Genomic DNA, 21,514 nt, shown 5'->3' on the forward strand with positions numbered 1-21,514 from the left:
CATTAATAGCAGTTGTGTCTGCAAATATATATTTTGCGATTCAAATATGATTTTTCGTGATTGTCCGTGGTGTGTTGTTGTACATATTCCACCCACCCCCGAAAAATTATTTCAAATTATATGTTTCGCTTCATGTGGTGTCTATGCATTTCACTATAAAAGCTAGCATACAAGTTCGCATGCAAAATCATGGTAATTGAATTTTCGGAGTGCATTTACGTTGTCTTTTATTGCGCTCACATCCTGTTGAGCAGAAATGATGTTGCAACTTTAGTTTGATGACCATTTCAACGTTGCAATTCTTTTGTCGTAATATAAGCGATTGTTCGCTTTCAAAAAGGTAAAAGTAAAACAAAAATGTGTGGACAAAAGAACCTTATTGAAAAGGGTAAACAGCGAAAACTTGTTTTTTTTTGCTTAAGAAGAAACCACATTCAAATCACTTGACAAGTTGCAACATTGTGTAGGCGTTTTAACGCACGTCCCACAAACAAAATGAAATAAGGACAAATTTGCTTTCAAAGCAGAAAGCATTAAGTGACAATGACAAATTGTGTGTATTGGCGATACTCTTCTCCATAATTTCTGTGTTTCCAGTATTACCGTTATTTCGACGGGACTATGGATTTAACAATCCCGAATGCTTAACGCCATGAAGTGGATAGGAAACTTTAAAATTCGATTATTTTCTATAAAATGTCGACAACATTTTGTTAATCAGACACTGTAGAATTGAACAAACTAAAATTTTATTCAAACAAATTGCTGCATATACGACCACAGTTGGTACTTTTAAAAGAAATCTTATTCTATTCTCATAACACGGCACGGAGGGTGGAAGGGGAAAGAGTTTTATCGAAAAGGAGACAGATACTGACAAAGGGAGATGTGTCAGAAAGTGGCCCGAATTTGGTTTTGCATAAACTTGAATTTCGTAAAGAATTTAGTTAAACTTTTATGAAGCGCGGTAAAAGTACCTGCCTGAATTTAGTTTTGTATACATTTGAATTTCGTAAAGATAAAAGTTTTATTATCTGTTAGCCTCACGTCAGGGGAATTTATCGCTGGAGGTTATAAGATAATCACAAAGAAGCTAAGAGCGATGTTCACAAATCGCTTATTTAATACTTCAAATTAGGGGTCCTTTACAAATGACGTCATATCATAAGCAAGGAGTTGAGAGCTGAAGACAGTGTTACGGCTCCAAAGAATTTAATCCATTTTTGACTCTGTTCGCTTGACGCTCTTGGGGTGTCAAAAATTCAATAAAATAGCATGACGTCATTTGTGCACGATCCTTTAATGTATCTACTGTTTACAAGCCTAAGAACATAATGTAGCCGTTGAAATTAAATTTTTCGTTGAAAAAAAGTAAATCAAAAGTTAATGCTACTTACACGGAAACGAACCCCTTTTTTCTAGCATTTTAATTATTAATTCGTACGCTTTTTTGTTGTGTGGCTGGTATTCGCATTCGCTTATAATTTATTTAAATTGTAAATTAATTTCGAATCAATGTTTCTTTTAAATTACATTTGAATAAATAATCGTAATTTGTTTTACCATAAATACGAGAGATATGTTTTTGGGGTATAAAACCGTAAAAATAACGAATGTGTTTAGCTACGAATCATCAGAATGTTATGTTTGTGGTCGATATATTTTTTTTGTGTGAGTGTAAAGAGCGCTGTGTGATTTCGAAGTTCAACAGCTAAAGCTTTGATATGGAGAAAACTTATCATCTTCGGAATATATTATTTTACTCAGCGGATTTGTGTCATTTACATGTTTGTTTTGACTTGTGCGCCTTGTATATCTTGAGTGATTTATCCCGGGAATAACGAGTTATTGCAGACAAATTAAACACCAAGTGGAATGCTCACGTTAATTTCGAAAATGTTCAAAAGAAAAGCGAAAATGGTCAAAGTTTGGTAGTTCGAAGCATCAATAAGAATTTTGTGTAATCGCTCCTTTCAGGCGATGGAAGTATCGAAGTGGCTAAGCGGAACGTTTTTGCGTATTTCTCGGTGTTTAAAATTTTTAAAGTGGTAAGATATTTCACTATCCTCTCGGTCGACAATACACTAGGTACACTAGGTCAAATGATTTATAGGCCAGTTAATTTTCGTTTAGCTGGCTTATTCCCTAAATACAGTTGCTATTATATCAGGTAAAACTCTATACTGTAATGGCCATACGAAATATAATTTATTGCATAGACTCCGACATTCCTTGTTTTCTGCAAAATTTACAGTTATTCCATTTAAAACACGTCACAAATTTATATTAAACATAATTCCACAATTAAACGAGGTGTAAATCAGAACAATGTATTTCCACTGTAAAACACCGAAGCGCGACATAAAGAAAACATTTCTGTTGACCTTGAATCTTTGTATAGCCTGTTAATGTTGTGCACACACATACCGTCAAAGAAAATGTGGAATTATTATACGGAAGGCAATTTTAATCCGGTTAGCATTAAATACGTACACATTCACGTGCCGAAAATTTACACTCGAAAAATACGTTTAAATGCTGGGATAATGTCACATTCTCTGTTACTTATTGATGAACCCAACAAAATGGCTTTTTCACACATCGAAAAAGTATTTTGATTTTAAAGTTAAATCCCCGATTAAGCTTCAGTCAATTTATAAAAGCATGCCATCCAGCATGGTTCGAAGTCATACAAACTGAGCCATACAAAATTTATAATTTTGGGGTGTTTCGCAAATGAGTTTGAGCCCTCCAAGGGTCAAGCCCTGATTATTAGTGATAGTGTAGGATGGTTACTACTGTCACGAAATGTGTTTATGAATAATGTCCTTATTCCAAATTTTTATTTTGACACGCGATAGCTTTATTCTCCTTCCACAAATACGACTAGAACTGTTCCCACCAGACAGGAACATCCCATAAATTTCCGAGAAGTAACAATTTATGGAATCAAGATTTAATACTTGGAAGAAGTTATGTAATAGTTTTTATGTCTGCTACCGAGAGATAAACCCAAATTATCAGAAGATTAACGATTCTACAGAGAGGTGTAGATAGTGTCCAGTCGATACCATACTGCTGTGATTTTTAATTGTTTGATATATCCCTAATAAATACCTACATCGCTTAACCCCATTTCTGTGTAATCGCTGAATGTCCCCAGTGAACTATGATTTATACCTAGAGGTGTGCGCCGATCTTAAAATAGTCGGCGGCGGTGCGCCGACTGGTAAGGAATCGGCGGCGGCGCGCCGGGAGAAATTTATAGTCGGCGGCGGTGCGCCGATCGGCGCGCCGATAAATTTACAAAAAAATCTAAATTTTTCGAAAATAATGCAAAAACACTGAATTCTTACTGTCTTGCGATCTGAAGTATCAACCACTTATACAAGGGGAATCAACTGAGACGTATCTCACCTTTTATATTTTGAATGTACAATAACTGACCTATTATTTTAAAAACATCTAATTTAATGAATCCAAGAATGATTAGTGAGTTTGCGTAAATGACATATAAGTTAACTTATCAGTTGGAAATTTTAAGTCACATCTTCATACTAGATGTTCTGCAGGTTTCTTATTTCCAACTATAATGTATGCCATTTACGCAAACTCACTACTATTATCTTTCAATTTATGCAATACCCGTTCCTGTTGCCTTTAGTCAACGCACTTCTGTTATGTGATGCTACGATGGGTTTATTCGAAGTAGCTTTTCACTGAAATGTCCTTTCCCATCAGTAGATGGCAAAACGTTTTCATACAAACTTTAAAATACCAGTTCAAGTCAAACGTTTGCTGCTGTCTTGTGAAGGGTGTTCTTAGAGCAACTGACGATGGCCAGACCACGCTGGCCTGGGACCGCTATTAACACCTGAGGTCGAAACAGCGATTTTTCTCTTGAATCACTCACAATTTGGAGGGAAGAGCTGAAGTAGCTCTGTTTGTTTTTATTGTTTACTCTCGTTTTTTCTTATTTGCTCTCATTTTTCTGTTGTAATCAGGCTGTTGTTGTGTTTGTTTTTGTTGTTGGTGTTAATTTAATTTAGTTAGGGAACGAGGAGCGAGAAGTGCGTTGCTTTAGTCCATCTTCGATGTAGGAGTGAGATCGTAGTAGAAGGTTTTCGCAAATAAGAGATTCAGATAAACTTAAATTTATAAGTAATAAGCGTAATAAGTGTATAGACTACGCCAAAATGATTTTTTCCCAAATTTTTTACATAAAGCAGCTAAAAATTGAAAATAAAGATATCCGTGTCTCGTCTTTTGACGAAAAAACTTGAAACCGAAAAGATTTTCCACTTTATAAATGGAGCGCAGTGTGTAAGTCGTTAGCCTCACACTGAATTATTGTGCTGAAAGTTCGTAAGTTCGAAATCGCTGACACATTAATAAAAAAAATTATTAATGCTATGTGATATACGAATCCAACGAGCGAATACATCAGACACCAATCGCCATCTATCAGCAAATGGTGGGAACAAAAAGCTCTTCAGTCAGCAGTCAGCAAGCGATTTAGTAAGGTGCTTGGCTACGTCGTAGAAGACATTCTCATAGAATTTCTGGTCGGTATTATCATGGGAAAAGCTCTTCAATCAGCAATCAAGCAAGCGATATAGTAAGGTGCTTGGCTATGTCGTTGAAGAGAATGTTCTCAAGGTCTGGGTTGCTGAAATACAGATGTCGCAGTGAACGATGCTACCATCATCAAAATGAGATCCAATCAATGGAATGGAAAAACTCACACACGTTCGGCTGGTTGTCTCTAACAGAGAGACAGTTGGTAACATTTGTCATCAATAGTAATAAATTAACATATAAGTTAAGATTGTACTATAGCATACCAATAAAGGTGTCAAAACATGGTTTCATGCCATGTTTTTTAAAAAAAAAAAAAAAAAAAAAAACTTTATAAATTCCTGAAACATGTGATTTGCGCCATTTTCCACCCAAATTCCATATAAGGTCTTAAGTTTGCCACTTTACAATTACATTAGTATCACACAGTTTTGACTGATTCACTGAATTTTGTTCTCTTTCTTCTTCCTCTTATCTGCATCAACAGACAATAAGAGAAACGTCGTCTGCCGCCTGCCGTCTGCCACGCTTCATTCCATTGCACAGAAAATAGAGTAACGTACCCAAGGGTTCACGGTAAGTGAGGATACAGAAAATACAAATGCTGTTTCGACCTCGGGTATCGATGGTGATCCCCAGTTGTATCCATCGATACCCTTCCCAAGACAGCAGCAAACTTTTTCTTTGGACTAGTATTTAAAAATTTGCATAAAACACTTGCCATCTACTGATGGAAATAGGATACGTTATGGAAAGCTACTTCGAAGATAACCCTATCGTAGCATCAGAAACAAAATCACTGTCGTACAGTGCAGGTAAGAAGAAAAACCCAAAGTTTTTACAAATTTTTTTTAACCAAAAACTCATTTCTACGCATATAGAAACCTGACTTATAAATTAAGAGAGATAAACATTTGCTAAAGCTTGTACTCAGGCACACACTTTTGTATAGATTTTTCAATTTAAGTTTATATTGCCGCCCATTAAAATGGCTGAAAGCACTAAACGTATAAAATTTCGGCGCGACGAAAATACAATCGGCGGCGGCGGCGGCGTGAGCTATTATTTTTCGGCGGCGGCGCGCCGAAAATATAGCAAAAAATCGGCGGCGCGCCGGCGTAAAATCGGCGGTGCACACCTCTATTTATACCACCAGACAAGGAGGTTTTTACCTCTCTATTTTTTTTTCTAAAACTATCATTGTGATTAATAGGACTCATAGGAAAACAATTTGTTACGGTGCTATATTACCATCCATTTTACCGTTACAGACTCTACGCGTCAGAAGCTAAAATAACATTGACATTAATTAATCGTACAATTTTAATTGCACCGAATGAGAATGTTCATAAAAGCTTCTCGGTTGAAATGCAAACAATCCAAATAGCACACATCGATCTATGCAAATGTTGATATTTATTTTGATAAATTGTAGACGCCCCTGTTTGGTTTGCGGTCGCGAAAAATTAAAAACAAAAACCTGAATAACTTTGAAATCGATAAATTGTTCAAATTAAATTGATTTTATGATTCAAGTGAACAAAAGGACATTTGGTAGAGAACAAAAAAAAAAAAATTGAACGAAAAATCTCTACATAATGAATGGGGACAGTGGCACGACGAGATTAATTTATTTTGTTACCGAGAACAATTTATCGATTAGATGTTTTGTCTGCATATATTTCCTATAATACCCTCCGCCTCCGCATACAAAGTATGATAAAAATAAAACGACAATTTAACTAAATTTTAAACTACAAAAGCTGCATCTCACTGCAGGAAAAAAAAGTTACGAAACTAATTACAAAGGTTTTGAAATTAACATCATCCATTACGGGCGTTGGTTTTTTTTCATTCTTTTTCTTCATACTTTTTATCATAGGCATGGCTTTTTACTCAGCTACTTTAGCAAACAATGTTTCAGTGGAGAAAAAAAAGTCTTGAAAAGAATTAGTCATTTCAGATAGCTGCAAAATTTTGCATTTTCTTTTTCCTGAAACGACTTCCAACATAATTTTTTTCCGGTATAAAAAGATAATTACACGAACTGGAAATATGTTAAAGAGGTTACCAGGATGGATGACAAAATGTACTTGGATGTTGTAGTAAATTTATGAAAGGAAATGAATCAATTTACAATAAAATTTCAAAATATTTGTCCTGAAAGAGATTCTCTTGGTTGTAATTTAGATGGAATTTACGGTGTGTATTGATGTGTGTGCTTAGAGGGTGGTGGCTTTAATTTGTGTATTGCTGCCCTCACTGATCTGAACCATTGTTACAACAACATAAGCTGGTTTTATGAAGCTATATTGTATGCATATTTCATTGCCTGTTTTATGTTCTAGATTGTTATAACAGCATACAGTAACAAAAAAGTGATTCTCGTTTACTGGCAATCATGAAGACAATTTAAAAAACTATTCAATCTACGTACAGCAAAACTTCTGCCAATACGAAAAGCAATACTTGCGTTTGCAGTTGAGTAGTAGAATGTGAAGCAGATGTATGATTGATTAATTGAAATCATGATTGAGCGGTGTTACTGTTGTATTAGAGGAAGATGAACACCGAAAACTGTACGTGTTGAATCCATAAAATGAATAAATTATCAGCATAAACAGAAACTAATTATCTCACTTAATTGAAACAGTAGTGGTCTACTTTTGTGGCTTATAGGTGGAATATATAGACCGAAACGGATAGCGAAACAGATATCACATGCGTTACGTCATAAGATACCCGCACGTCGGTGGAAGCATTCTAACATACTCGAAAAAGACCACCATTCTGTAAATGGAGTGCGCTTTGAATTGTGGCGCTCTTTTGATTAAGATCTTAGCCCATTTTATTTATTAGCCCATAAGTGTGACCCAGTAAGACACTTTAACATATTTATCGACTTCTTGTAGCTATAGAATCGAATTGACAACAACAAACTAAACGGCAAAAAGAACAGAAATTGTCAAAAGGACAATAAGCTTGTGCAAAGATATAACTCACCAGTTATACGAGACGATTGAAAGATTTTTTTTTTGTGGCAATAAAGAATACTTCAAACTTTGTTGTGAGAGGAGTGTAAGGTATAAGGAATGGATCGAAGTTTTAAAGAAAACAACACTGGCATTCGCCGTAAAGAAATATATATGAACGGATTAATGAACAGCGGTTTGTTGTTTTGACAAGTGTGAACGAGCCGAAGGCGAGTGGAGTAAAAGCACGACCCAAAACAATAACTTATAATCAATTACGTAAGATATTTTACATGTGTATGTACTGCAAGTGCATTTTCACTGTCCATCAGTTTGTCTCTCTAGCTTAAACGCAAATCAGTTATATCAATTATCGCTTTTGTTTCGAAAAGTATATATAGGTTATGTTATGGTTACGAAATACAAGCCGACCGGCTCACCACTACAGGTGTTATACCCATCAGAAATCATTCGCACTTCAAATTATTTCAAATTTATTTGTTCACTAATGTATGTAAATTGGATATATTTCGTCTCATTCAAGTGCATTGTTGTCATAAAAACCGATTTGTTGTATCTATAATGCGAAAATTGTTTTGTATATTGATTTTACAATGTGTGCAACAGTCCATTTAAATCCACTTTTATACGTAAAATTAAATCGTCTCAATTATGAAAATGAAATTGAAAATGGAAAAACATTTATGTGATTTTCACATCGTTTGACACGTTTGCACAAAATGTGGCACACAGACTCGTTCAATTTGAAGTACAGTACAGTAATTGTAAATAATGTAAACGTAAAAATTTGTGATTTGATTTATAGTCGGTTTTTGTTAGCCAACGTTCCGTAAATTTACTCTTTATACTTCACCATTATGCTTTTTCTTTTTAATTGAAGTAGAATGAAGTGTAGAGAAAGTTCTTCAATGACACCACGAAAAAAAGTGATTCGTCAATTTTATTTCATCATTAAATATCGTCGTCCTTTCTTTTTCATTTGTAGCAACAGATTACTATACTTATTACATAACAGCTCGATATTTCAATTTCCGTCAAGCAGGATAACTTTATAACAGAAAAAGATGGTATCTCGGATGTCCATGTGGAAAACTCGTTCCTTGAATTCGTGTTGAATTCGCCGCGATCAAGGATGTAATTTTATACAATAATTAAAAACCTTGTCATGTCATCACATTCAATCACTCGAATGTCAATGTCTCTGACTGACAGTGTAGTATCAGTATCTCACTGAAAATAAGTGCTATTAACTGATACAGTGAATAGGTCTGCCGATTTTTGAGAAAAGTTTTCTTCGTTTTCTCGAATTTTCCTTAATTTTTTCGATTTTGTTAATTTACTTGAAATCAAGAAAATTCGAGTGAACCATTCACTTGACTTTTCCAAAATTATCTCGCTTCTAAGATTTGAAAAACTGTAAAAAAAGTAGAAAAATTCCGAAATTATCCGCGCTTTTTATGACTAATTAATTAAATTTTGTTATTTTCGTTTATACAATTAGAATGTTTCTGTATTTTTATCGTTGCGCTTAAGTAACGGACCATAACAGAACATATGGGGGCAATCTGAGAATTAAAATTTTATGAAAAAAAAGAACAATGAGGCCAAAGTCTAACTGGCAGCGTTTATATGCAAAACAATGTGAAATTTGTAATCTGAAGTCAAACATTTTATTGACAAATGTACCCTGTAACCAATTTGCACAAGTTTCGCGTCTACTCGCCTTCGGATCGGATGTAAAAAGTCTACAATTGTCGAATAGTTAGTTACCAAAGTTTGTTGCTCAAAAAACTAACCTGTGAGCTTCATTTCATCACAAAATTGCTACCTCATGTAATGACTTACTTTCGCTTCATCGAATGTAATCTACTATTTCTTGTCATTTAAACTCATCAAACTAGTAAGACCCGTCCGTTTCACTGTCTGCTATTTTGGAATCCCAATTCCCTGAATTTCAATATTATATCACACGACAAGCAGCTTTTCAACACAAATCTTAAATAAACAGAAGTCACTTTATTCAGTTTAGTATTGCACTGAGTACAATAATCCTTCAACTTTCAACCCGTATTTGGAACGAGCGCAGAAATGTATTGCAAACACTTTTGTGTCTAATGAAGTGTTAAGTTGTTATCTGCAAATTACATAGCAGTGTTTGACTCAGGATATAACCATCCCCTTCGTACAAAACAATATTGTTCCGCTAATGCGTAATGTGCATACTATTAATTTTTATTTAAAAAAATAATAATTTAGTGGCTCGCAAAGTGCCTATCTTCGGTTAGAAAATTAGATCGATGCATGCCTCTCTCACGCATACAGTTTTTGTTGATTGAAATTATACAGCAAAGCAAGCACTCTCTGAAAATTTGAATATTCATGAAATGGACTGCATTTTAATGAGTAATAAACCATTATCGTTGTAGTTTCAAAAAGTAGGGGGTGATTTTGGTTGATCAAAGGTATAATTGGCCTTCGAGGGATATAAAATAAAGATTCAAAAAAATGACGAGGATTTATGGAGGCGATGGAATTCTGTTGGAATCGTTTTTGTTAAAGAGTCGCATGCCCGGACGAGATGAAACTCCCACAGGGTCGTAATTGACAAGAACTGTTTTGCCAAGGAATTTTTCTGCGCTAAAAAAACGCGGCATTCCTTAATAATGATTTCAACATTTATTATTAAAACGGTAGCTGAGTTTTTCTATTATTAAGTTGGGTAGAGAAGCTTTTTTGTAATTTGTTTTTAGTTTTACTTCAGCGTACTTCTCCTAACAATTTTAATTCTACACCCACACGGTACGGTACACACAACTTTCTTTATAAATGTATGATAAATGGATGGTCTGACCAAGAACTAAAATCCTGCAATAATTTTTCGTTCATCATTTTGCTAAACATTACGACACGTTTCATTGCTCAGCACTTAATGAATATTTGATTTGTGGCTACGAGTGTACATTATTAACGTTAAAGCTCAGTTTCTGGATCCATTAATATCAACACACAGCTCATACGGTTGGATTAAAGACGCAATAGTGCATGGGCAGTACTGAAAATACATTGGAGGATAGTGTTTGTAAGTCCATAACATATGGGCCATATGTAACATAAGATTAGAAGAACTGAATTTTGTTTCCTGTGTGGAATAATTTTCATCAAAATTTCACCGTATACTACCTTAATATGGTATTCTCATTCAATTCTCCTGTCTTTAGACATTAAGTTGGGTGTACTGTACGAAGTACATACCTCACTTGAGTCCTATTTGCACGCGCGTCTTGAAAGCGTACATATGAGACCGGGTGCCGCATGTCTGCCAATAGCACCGGCCTAATTTATATTATGAAACACGTTCCTTATCCACATTTAGTTGATTTTGTAAATTTTCTGCCATCAGAATTTCGTATTGCTGCTGGATATGTTCAGCCATCATGTTTAGGTGAAACATAATATTATACAACAAAGTTGTGCATTGTGACGTTTTATGGAATTTTAGTAATAAAATTGAGTTTTATAATCAACAAATTAATATTGCAAACGTGTGTGTGCCAGCAACGTACGATAACAACTTTTTTTTTTATTCTGCACGTGCCAACGTTAAGGAACTTTTCAATTCTGTGGTTTCATTATAAAGCTCGAGGTATAGAGTGAAAAATGTATACCGCTATATATCGCTAACGTTTTTAATAGAAAAATGTTTGGCTTTTTATTGAAGAGCTCGAATCTATTTTTCTTTTTTTAATATTGCTCGATCCATATTACTCGCTCTAATTAAATATTACCGTCTCGCTGATTTCACTTCCCTTAACGCATGGCTAGATATTCTAAGCTTTTTGTCATTGCCATTACAAATTGCACATTCGAATGTCTTCAACATGTGAAAGCCTTGACTCACTTTAGAAAGGACAACGTTTCTTACAGCAAATGATACTGATCAGGTGTTCCGTAACAATTGATATTCATCCGATTATGTGGTATAGGTGTTACTTTAATTCAATTTTGTATATGTACGCCAACGTCGTCTCAAAACTTTATTACATTTCAATCAACATGTTGCAGCATAGCTGCCTGAATTGTAAATTTAAATAACGCAGATGGTGGTGACACATTCATAACATTAGCATGATGAAAATAAATAGGATCACGTTCATCGCTCGATAACATCTGAGCCAAATTTGATTTACTTAAGTCCATTACAATCATATTAAAATCATAATTTTTTTGTCGTAAGTTTCCACATGAAATATGCATGAAAGTGGGATGCACTATATATCAGTTGTAACGATCATCTGGTTATGACGATTAGCCTGTCCCATTTCTAATACGATATGAACCAAGCTGACACTTAATAATTGATTCATTTGTACAGCAAGTCCTTTTTCACAGCAGCTGGCTGGTATACACAGAAAAGTCTCGTCTAAATTCGTAGATTACCTCTACCCTGCTCGTTCAGAGTGGAAATACAGATACGTCGAAGCTAAAATGAGTAAATGTTTCACGCGAACATCGCTCACTAATTTCACTAATTTTTTATGTGCGCTCCACAATAGTTTCGGAAATTGGTAAATGGTGAAAAGGATAAATGGAACTAGATATGGGTATGATATTAAAATATTTGATATAATTGGACAATTACAATCCAATCAATGTTCGGAGTTTTTTAATGTATTGTTTTGTGTAAGCAGTAGTACATCACGCATCTGAAGGAAACTTTGGTTATCTGCGAGGGGTAAGGTTGTATCCCAAGGAAAAAAGGTTGGAAATTTCATTTCGAGGGTGTAGAACGTAACGAGTGCAACAAGGCTCCGGGGATAATGAAATTTACTACATTTTCCCGAGGTCAAATCAACGTTTTTCACAACGAAGGCTGCCGAATTTTCGGCTGATGTGAGAGAATTACACTTTCTCGCCGTGTTGAGAAATGGTAGTCTTTTTACCAAAAAGAGAGAATAGGAAATTCCAACAAGAGAGAAAGCTGGAATTTCCTATTTCTTCCCGAGGTGAACACATAATTTTCATCCGTGCGTGGCGTGAATAACCAATTTTATCCACGAAACAAACAGGTCTATTTGTTTCATCATTTTTCAAAACCAAAACAAAGTTACAGAGGCAAAGGGAAAAAACTCTTGGCAGAAACAAGAGGTAAGAAAATAAACAATTTCTGACCTGAACTGTCATCGGATAGAGCGTCAACAAAACGCCATCTTCTCGCCGCATTTGAGTGGAGAAAATAAGGTTATTCACGCCGCATGGATGAAAACTTTCGCACATTATATTTTATTTGCGTTGCACCTCTTCTACCAACCCACCTGATTTTGAAGCTAACGGCTACGGTACTGTTGATGGAGACATATTATAATTCAACGATATACGATAAATGTAAGGTCAGTATTATGTATAGAGCTTTCGCTAGGGGCTCATCCCTTCTTTTGAGACTAACTGCAAGATAATACCAACGAATAAGACAGATTCAATAATTGCACAGCAATGTGCTGCTTATAAAAGGCTAATATTGTAATTATTAACCATATCGAAACGAACCAATCTCTAACGGGTCTAATCAAATAGAAATTAATAACTTTCAAAGAATTAAACTCTCATTAAACGGTTAATAAAATCAACCAAAACCATTTTACTAACGTTACACCGATTCTCGCAACACCACGGGAACTATATACACCGATGAATCATTTTAATAATTGAACAACGTCTAACCGACAGATTTTCTTGAGTTTTCTTTCCATGTCATAAGAGACTTATGATGTATAATTCTTGCAAGAAAAATTGGAGGAAAAAAGATATAAAGTGGAACAACAACTTCCGAAGAAAAGTTTAGGTTCTGTTGATATGCTTTATTAAATTGCATGCCTGGTGCATTATACATTCGTCCTGATGCAAAGATATGATGTGTAATGTATATTTTAGTGAAATGTTGCATGTTTAGCAGTGAATTTCTCTCCACTTTACAATATAATATGCAATATGCACCGTCTTGTATTTTGTGAAAGTGCACCGAAATCTAGATGTTGAAAGTATTGTACATATATATGTATGTATGGTAAGTAGGAAGAAGTATCAAGAAACGGCAAACACAAAAAAATGAATGAGAAGCTTTTCGTATTAAAATAAAAATTTCATCAGTTTCTTCAAATTTGAAAAGTTATTTTACATGCGCTTAGCTGAAAGTTGATAATGCATTACAACATGTGCTTACCGAATGTGTGTGTCGTGTATATAATGGAAAAATATTCAGCAAGCAGTATACGAACAGTATAAGGTGATTAATTGAAAGAGATCACATTTCCCTACTTACATGACAAAGTTTTATATGTGCGTTAAAATGATTGCAGCGCTGGCGTTTTAAACTTTGTTGTATCCCCGGTTGATAAAGTATCATTGTTTCTAATCCTTTGAAGAAACTTTTTACGAAACAGACATTATGTTTATCGTATTTTGTCTTAGTGTGGCAATAATGAGGAAATGTGAACATTTTGGGTGATGTTAATAGTGGTGTAACGTCTTGCCGCGATAGAAAACATTCACAAGAACACGACGAATGTCAAAGTTATTAGATTAGTGAAAAAATCGTTGTGGTGATGGTTGTTTTAAGACTAAAACGATGAAGACGTACAGAAAGGACATTGTTAGAATTATTTTTTTAACATTATTCCCGAGATAATAAAGGTTCATTCCTTAGACTAATCATTCTATAAGTCTATGGTTCATTCCATATGTCCTCTTTAAACATCTGTGTCAGAGAAACCGTCCACGTCCAAGTAGGCCGGACGTGAAGGAATTAAATTGGATAGAAGTAATAGAATCCATAAACTCCACAGAATCCATAGAATCCACAGATACAGATCGCTTTCTTGAAAGCAACTGTAATATAAGTTACGGAAAATTGAATGATATGAAGGGATTGCTTTTCCATTATGAAATTCGTTTTCTCGAAATAACAAAATGATTCTTTAGTGAAACGCTATGGTTCATATGGTCAAACATATTACAGATTCATGGCATCTGCGATTTTTACAGTTTATACACACATCGTTTGTTGGTTTGAGTCGAGTAAAATGTAGATGTTCAGATTACATTATTCTTTCTTTTTGTATAAATAAATAAATCGAAATGGAATTGAAAGCTCATGTACAGATAATTCCACTTAGGAGTTTTTTTTCAGTTTTATATGGTTGAAAACAAACGCAAAGTAGCTCAGATGTAAGAAAACAATTATTATTTTTTAAATAAAGGTGTTATTTCCAGGGTTTAAAACATCGCAGAACTTTTATCATCCGACTTTTTTCGGTAACTGTCAATTGCATTATATTTTACAGATAAAAAATGAAAACAGAGACCAACATTCTTACGAGATAACCTCACCAGCCCCACCAATCAATTGTCAAATACATAACTCATTGATTCCGGAGTTTCATAACAAAGACATCGTGAAATCAATGTGTGAAAGATTGATACTTTTTGACATCCACCCAGCACCATGTTTGTAAAAATACAAACGAAATGGAATTACCTAAATACATAATTGATTTTCGAAGAATTGCCGATTTAGTGCTGAGATAATAGTGATACAGAGAATTGGCTTGCTGGAGTCACAAACATGGGAACGTGGAAAATCATTGATATGGTTTGCTACAGTGAGTGACACTGTTGCTTTATCGTACGTCATCTAATCAAAAAAGAAATTGATAAAAAGGAAGGAAGAAAAGATCACATTTTGACACCATAATTTAGATGCTGTCAATCCACTTATTCAGAACTTATAGAAGACTATACTTTTCCTTCCAATTGAAGAATTGGATTTCAGCCTGGTCAGTTATGCTGAATGAGAATTGTCGCTTTTTCAGAATTAGGATTTTTGTTATTTTTAAAGAGCATTTCAATAGACTTGAATAGTTCTTTTTTTGCCTAAATAAAACGGCACCTGGGATATACGACCCGACCTTACATCGTAATTCAAAAATGTGTAAAACTTCGATGGCCATTCTTTCGCACAATATCAGAATAAAAAAATGGAAATTTTATTATGGCCTCATAACATAAGACACCGATTTACGCCGATTCACCACATCCTATGTACGTACAAGAGAAATAAAAAAAACTGGTTCCGACTAAATGGAGATATATTATTGAAACATTCCAGTTCTTACCCATCAATTTTCACCTTTCAGCAACCCGAGAATAAATATTTACAAAACAAAATTCATCCAAATAATTTTCACATTGCTTCAACGTCCCTTTTTTCTGTAGTATACGTTATTCTATTCACCTTACCCCACCCATCTCCCCCCGCAATGAAAAATATACATACAATTTGTTTAGCATAAGAAAACTGTGATGCAACATAATGGTGAATAATACACCGTCACATATATATGTAGATATATAACATGGCATCAAATATGAAGCGTAAGACGGAAAAAAAATAAAAAGAAAAAAATCCTTTTTTATCTTTTTGATAGAACATAAATAAGTGCTCTTGTTTGCTGTTAGCCGGAAAATGTATGAGGATGATGGAAATACAGTAAAAGGTTTTCTTTTCTCTTTGCCTGTGGCTAACTTTGTTGAAACAATGAAGTGAAATTGAGTCGACTGACACTACAACGATTGTTACATGAGAAGTTAAAGTGTAGCATTAGAACTCCTTGAAAATAGAAGAGGCGTCTCTTCAAAACAAGAAGGGAAAGGAACAATTGATTCGATTTAAAGAAAAAATTATACTAAAAACATTAACGTAAAGAGCTTTGCACTTTGATACTTTCTGGACTTAGTAAATCCGTTGCTAATGTCTTAATCGCATTGCGGATGCATTTACCTAAAATTTCATTTCACAAGAGCTTGTCTCAACTCACTCCAAATGAAAATTCTAATCGAGTCGGTAACGTAATATACTCCCATCAGAAAGAAGAAAAACCAAATTAAATAAAAAAGTGTACCTCCAAACTTTGGGTAATAAATTGTCACTTTCGGCTCTTATCATATCACACTCCATTTAAATGCGGAAATAAAAATTCACTGCGAAACGATCGAAAAAATCACCGACCGTATTCAGAAATTTTAGTTATGAAACTTGTTGGTCTTAAACGCAGACGGATTCCAAATGACTGTGTAAATTGCCGTAAAATATGAAATTGACTAATGTCAGTGTGTAATACCTCAGTTTTGCCATTTCCATACTTCTTATCAGTGACAACAACAATACACGTTCATATGTATAACGTACTAGCGTACACAAATCGTGAAAGAGAACGTGTGTTACAGGGGCTATTAAAAGATACCAACAAATTTAGTTTCGAAAGTAAGACTGTAACCAAAATAGTAAAGAAAGAGAGAAATTTTGCAGCGGAAGAAGTCTACAGATGCCACAATGGAAGGTGTCGGAAGAAGTCTATAGATGTTATTGTCATTTGCCACCCCTGTGTACACAACTTACTCTAGCTACCCACAATGACGCGAAGGACACCTAATTCAAGTTTTTCTGTCAAAGTTGACTTCGAATGTTCTTCAAAGAAAAAATTGAATTCGGTCTCTTTCGCGTCGCTATGTTTAGCTCTAGAGTCAGTTGCGACTCTGCAGTGTAGAAAAATATGGTTCTAATTATACAAAATTCTGTGCTAATCAGTGCATGTAATCGAATCTTGTTTAGTAATGAAACCTTCAGTTTTCTCGATGCTAACGATCGAAACGTGATAGTGTTGAAAGCAATTATGTGTCATGTAAAGACACATCACCAAAAAACACTATGAACAAGATTCTATTGCCTGAAACATAATAGGTGTCGGCAGCAACACAATCAACAGCAACACACTACAAACTAAATAAAAAGAAAAAGTCTGCAAAAACACGATAAATTTTAAGTTTTGAGACAAAAACAGGAACGGACTATGAGCTATGAGTTGTCCCAAAAGAATTCTATTGAGACATGACGGTCGCTTGATAATGAATCCTACTGAGAATTGACAGTGTACTCAGTCCAGTCCACAACAAGGCTAATTACATCAATATTTTCGGTTGCATATGTTCCCTCCAAATTATCCGAATGATGTCATCAAGGGATCGAAATTTTGTTGCTATAATCGCATATTGATGTTTACGGAATATAAGGCTACAACCTCACATGAACCTATTATTATTAAAGCCATAACCGTATGGGTATTTAATACGAATGTTTATGTACTTGAATCCAAAGTAAAAACATTTTTTTGTAATATTGAAAAAGTTTTTCCTTTTTGGATTATAATTAACCACTTATCGTGGGTGGGTTATGTTTTCAATTGAATAATAAAAAATATGGAAATTCATTCCCTTCGGTCTTGTTGTTATTTCCTTTCGAATTGTAATGATGAACAGATTTCAAACACACGCAGTTTTGTAAACGTAATTTTTATGTTGTTTGGTAAAAAAAAATGTTTTTCCTAATTACTCCTGACATTTGATTCGAAGAAAGCCCCGTTGAATATAAAATAAGTCATCGTTGACTGCGAAGAATGTTGGAAGGAAGCAACGTGCTAGAACCCTTCGATATTCTGCGGTTGTAATCATTCCAAACGCTCATATAAACTAAATTCACACATAAGAACGTGGGTGAAAAGGTAACGCAGACAACGTTATCACGTTCGCTAACAATGCTTATGTCATCACGATTGATATGAGAACGAAGCATATCGTATACGAATTACCTTCTACTTTAAAAAAAAAAGTTTTATCTTAAAGTGTGTGGGTAGGTTGTTTACGGAAATGCCAATGAGAGAATCATTCGTAGGTTTGTGTGGGCACGAAATTTCTAAGTTATAACTCCACTTAATATGCGAACAAATTCCGATGCATCATGGTGAATTAATTTATCCTTTAATGCTGTTTGAAGTATTTATAATACGATGTCGTGCCTCAATCCTTTTCTAACGCTCTATCACACTGGTTCTTGTTATACAACGAAAAGGTCAACGTGATATATCCTGTCGCAAAAACGGATATATCGTTGACACCATCACAATTGTAAACTTACTGGAAATAGGATCATATGTCTGTAACTGTCGTAGAAAATTTGTTACCGATTATAGACGTTGGATTTTGTTGGTTTTTTCGGTTGTAGTCGTCATAATTTGCTGGGGTAATTGAAATATTTCCATTTATTAATTAGTAAAGTACCTGAGGGAGTTTCCCACGTTAAAAATGCCAAAGTTCAAAGACATACAGTACGTATAGCGCGGACATTCATTTCATAAACTCATATGTTCAGTGAACTTTTTTCGTCTTCAATTATAATCGCTCCTCAAAAAGTGAGTATATTATTCGAAATGAATTTTATGCTAAGGATAACGTTCTATCATAGTAAAATAGAAACTCTCTAGTTATTCGACCATTGATTGTTGAAAGAAGAATCAATGTTATTGATTACTCTCTCATTACCGAAATTGTTTTATTGTTTCAATGTTTAAGCTGTGCATTAGTACCGATACATAAGTGTAGCCTCTGATATGTACTGAAAGCGACACTATCAACAATAGAATTACCGATTACCACCCCTAACAATGTCGCCCTATATAATGACAATAAAAATGAAAAATAATTTCTGAATGGTATGGTGATACTTCTTATATTTGAAATAAGTTTCGTCAAGTTCAAGCTGTTAGGAAATCTACCTAAATAATTGAATTAGTGTTAGACTCAGATTTAGCTGAATTTCTTCTGCGGTCTATCAGGTAAGACGTAAGAATGCTAATGGCTATCATAGAAATTAGACAGGAAATACTCGTACTGCTAGTCAACCAAAAATGAATTTTATTGCATTCGCGGTGTGATTCCCCGAAAAATTACTTATCTAGAGCGCTAATTCATACATTAATCGTTCGCTGTCAAAACAGTCATATGTTGTTGTCTCGTTTTCGCTCATGCAATAAAGCATTGTATTTCATATGGAGTAGGATTCTCGCTGTCGCTCGAGGATCCTACTCCATATGAAATAAAGTACTATTTCTCTACTAGGGAGTGATAATGGACTTTCCGTCCCTAGGGAAAAGTCTTTCCTCTTTCGTAAAGAAAAACGTCATACCACACTCGGGAAATAATTTGATATTTCGTATCCAGATGAGTAAAAGTACCTTGAGCTAAAGCCCTCGGACACTTTTACTCATCTGGATACGAAATATCAAATTCCTTCCCTTGTATAGTAATATATGCGGAGATTTATTCCTCATTTAATGACAACCAGTTATCACGTCTGCAGTGATAATTTGTGTGACCCAAGAGTCGTGTCCAGTTCTCATGATATTTCTAGCTATTTATTGCAAATCAATTGCCACTGATCGATTTAAATAGACAAAAAGGTTTCCTAACTTAGGAAGCCTCGGAAACAGTTCTCTTAAGGCTAATAGTGAACGCTTATGGTTCTTTTATGCAAAGACAGGAATCGCAGGGTCCTCTGGATTCAGTAGCTAGTAGCTACGCTCCCATAATTTTAAAATAGGAGACATTTCATCTTCGAAATATATCTTTTATCAGATCTGCAGGTCAAGAAAGGCGCTAAAATTGGGTCTGTACTTACAATTTTCGAGCCGGTAGCTACTGATCCCTGTAAAGACAGTACGACTTATCTGGATATTTTTCCTTGGGTATGAATAGACATGCATTCTTCATTGAATTTAAGCCAATTCAGAACCTAATGAAATTCTGAGAACTTTTTTGTCGGTGGAACAGAAATAATAAAAAGATCAGTACCACCGTACAGCAGAAAATCGTCTCCTTCATTCGAATAATTTGAAATTCTCTCTCTCTCTCTCTCTCTCTCTCTCGGTTTCATCGGTCTGTAATACACTCAGTGTTACAAGTAAAGTTTTGTTTGTCATTATATTTTTAATTTAAGTTGTTCATAAAACAAAAGTTCTTCCTTTGATTTGGTATTTATTTATGATCCTTTGTTAGCTTAAAGTCTGAAATTGCCAATTTTATAACAAAATTCCGAAGCTATATTTCTTCACTGGTTAATGACGTACTAATACAAAATGCGCTTTCGGCACATTTACGAAACATGTTACACAAAATCGATCGAACCACAAAAATGTAAAAAAAAATCCAATTTGTAGTTCTTTTCTGTCAACATTTTTACCGTAACAAAATCGATCGTAACCATTCAATTGTGACGATTGACGGTGTATGTACACAGTGTACACACATTTATTTTCTAGCTGTTTGTAGCTTTAATTAATTATCATGAATATTTTAATTGAACCATCTCTACGCCTCCGAAAAAGAGGTACATTTCATTGATCCTGTTAGTATTCAAATGGAAGGGTAAGGTTTCTGAAATTTCCGTAGAATTTTTTGTTGTGACATTTTTGCTGATTTACTGTTTTAATTCGAAATATTATCGTTGGACTCAGAGTACCGCTAGCTCTGGTTCCATTTTCCCCATCTTCATTCGTGATAGTCCTAATTCTTTAAATCGGATGCGACTTTCTCGAGTTTGTTAATCGAGTTGGTGCTAGACACTTTGTGGCGAGGTAAATACATTTATCTGTCTAGAACGATAATCTCGAGCTTATCCCTCTAGGGAGTTTTTGTTTATCTCGATATATCTGATCTCGACAGATAAAATATATGCACCTATTGCCAGACTGTTATTTTGACGAGTAGGCATTACGGCCCACGCCTTCGGCTAGGGCAATAATGTCCTACACGTCAAAATACCAATCTTGGCAACAGGTGCATAATATATATTGTGACACTACCACCCAATTGATGAGCATTTAATCACATCCGAGGTACTAAATTTATGCATGGTATTCAGACAAGCTATTTTTAATCGACGTAAAAATTTTACGGTAAAATACGAAGCAAAAAATGTGTTCCACGTGGTTCCACCTCCAATATGCACCGATTCTTTCACAAGTTAGTCTAAACTTGGAGCGGCCATAAAAAATTACGAA

The 21,514-nt window shown here is 34.7% G+C and overlaps 1 protein-coding gene across 10 annotated transcripts in view; it reads right to left on the reverse strand.

The window, feature by feature from the left end:
• LOC119084581 (synaptosomal-associated protein 25) overlaps positions 1-21,514 on the reverse strand; it is a 73,842-nt gene that overhangs the window by 46,731 nt on the left and 5,597 nt on the right. For 2 of the 10 annotated variants that reach the window (XM_037194640.1, XM_037194636.1), the window contains exon 1: positions 16,526-16,687. The exons of 4 other annotated variants lie outside the window; for them this stretch is intronic. In XM_037194640.1, the coding sequence (XP_037050535.1) occupies positions 16,526-16,581 (56 nt within the window). In that variant the 5' untranslated portion in view covers positions 16,582-16,687. Of the gene's footprint in view, positions 1-16,525; positions 16,697-21,514 lie in introns of those variants that run through there. 4 more of the 10 variants (XM_037194666.1, XM_037194657.1, XM_037194648.1 and 1 more) reach the window with 3 other exon arrangements.

Source organism: Bradysia coprophila, chromosome X, assembly GCF_014529535.1.
Source record: "Bradysia coprophila strain Holo2 chromosome X, BU_Bcop_v1, whole genome shotgun sequence".
Taxonomy (NCBI): domain Eukaryota; kingdom Metazoa; phylum Arthropoda; class Insecta; order Diptera; family Sciaridae; genus Bradysia; species Bradysia coprophila.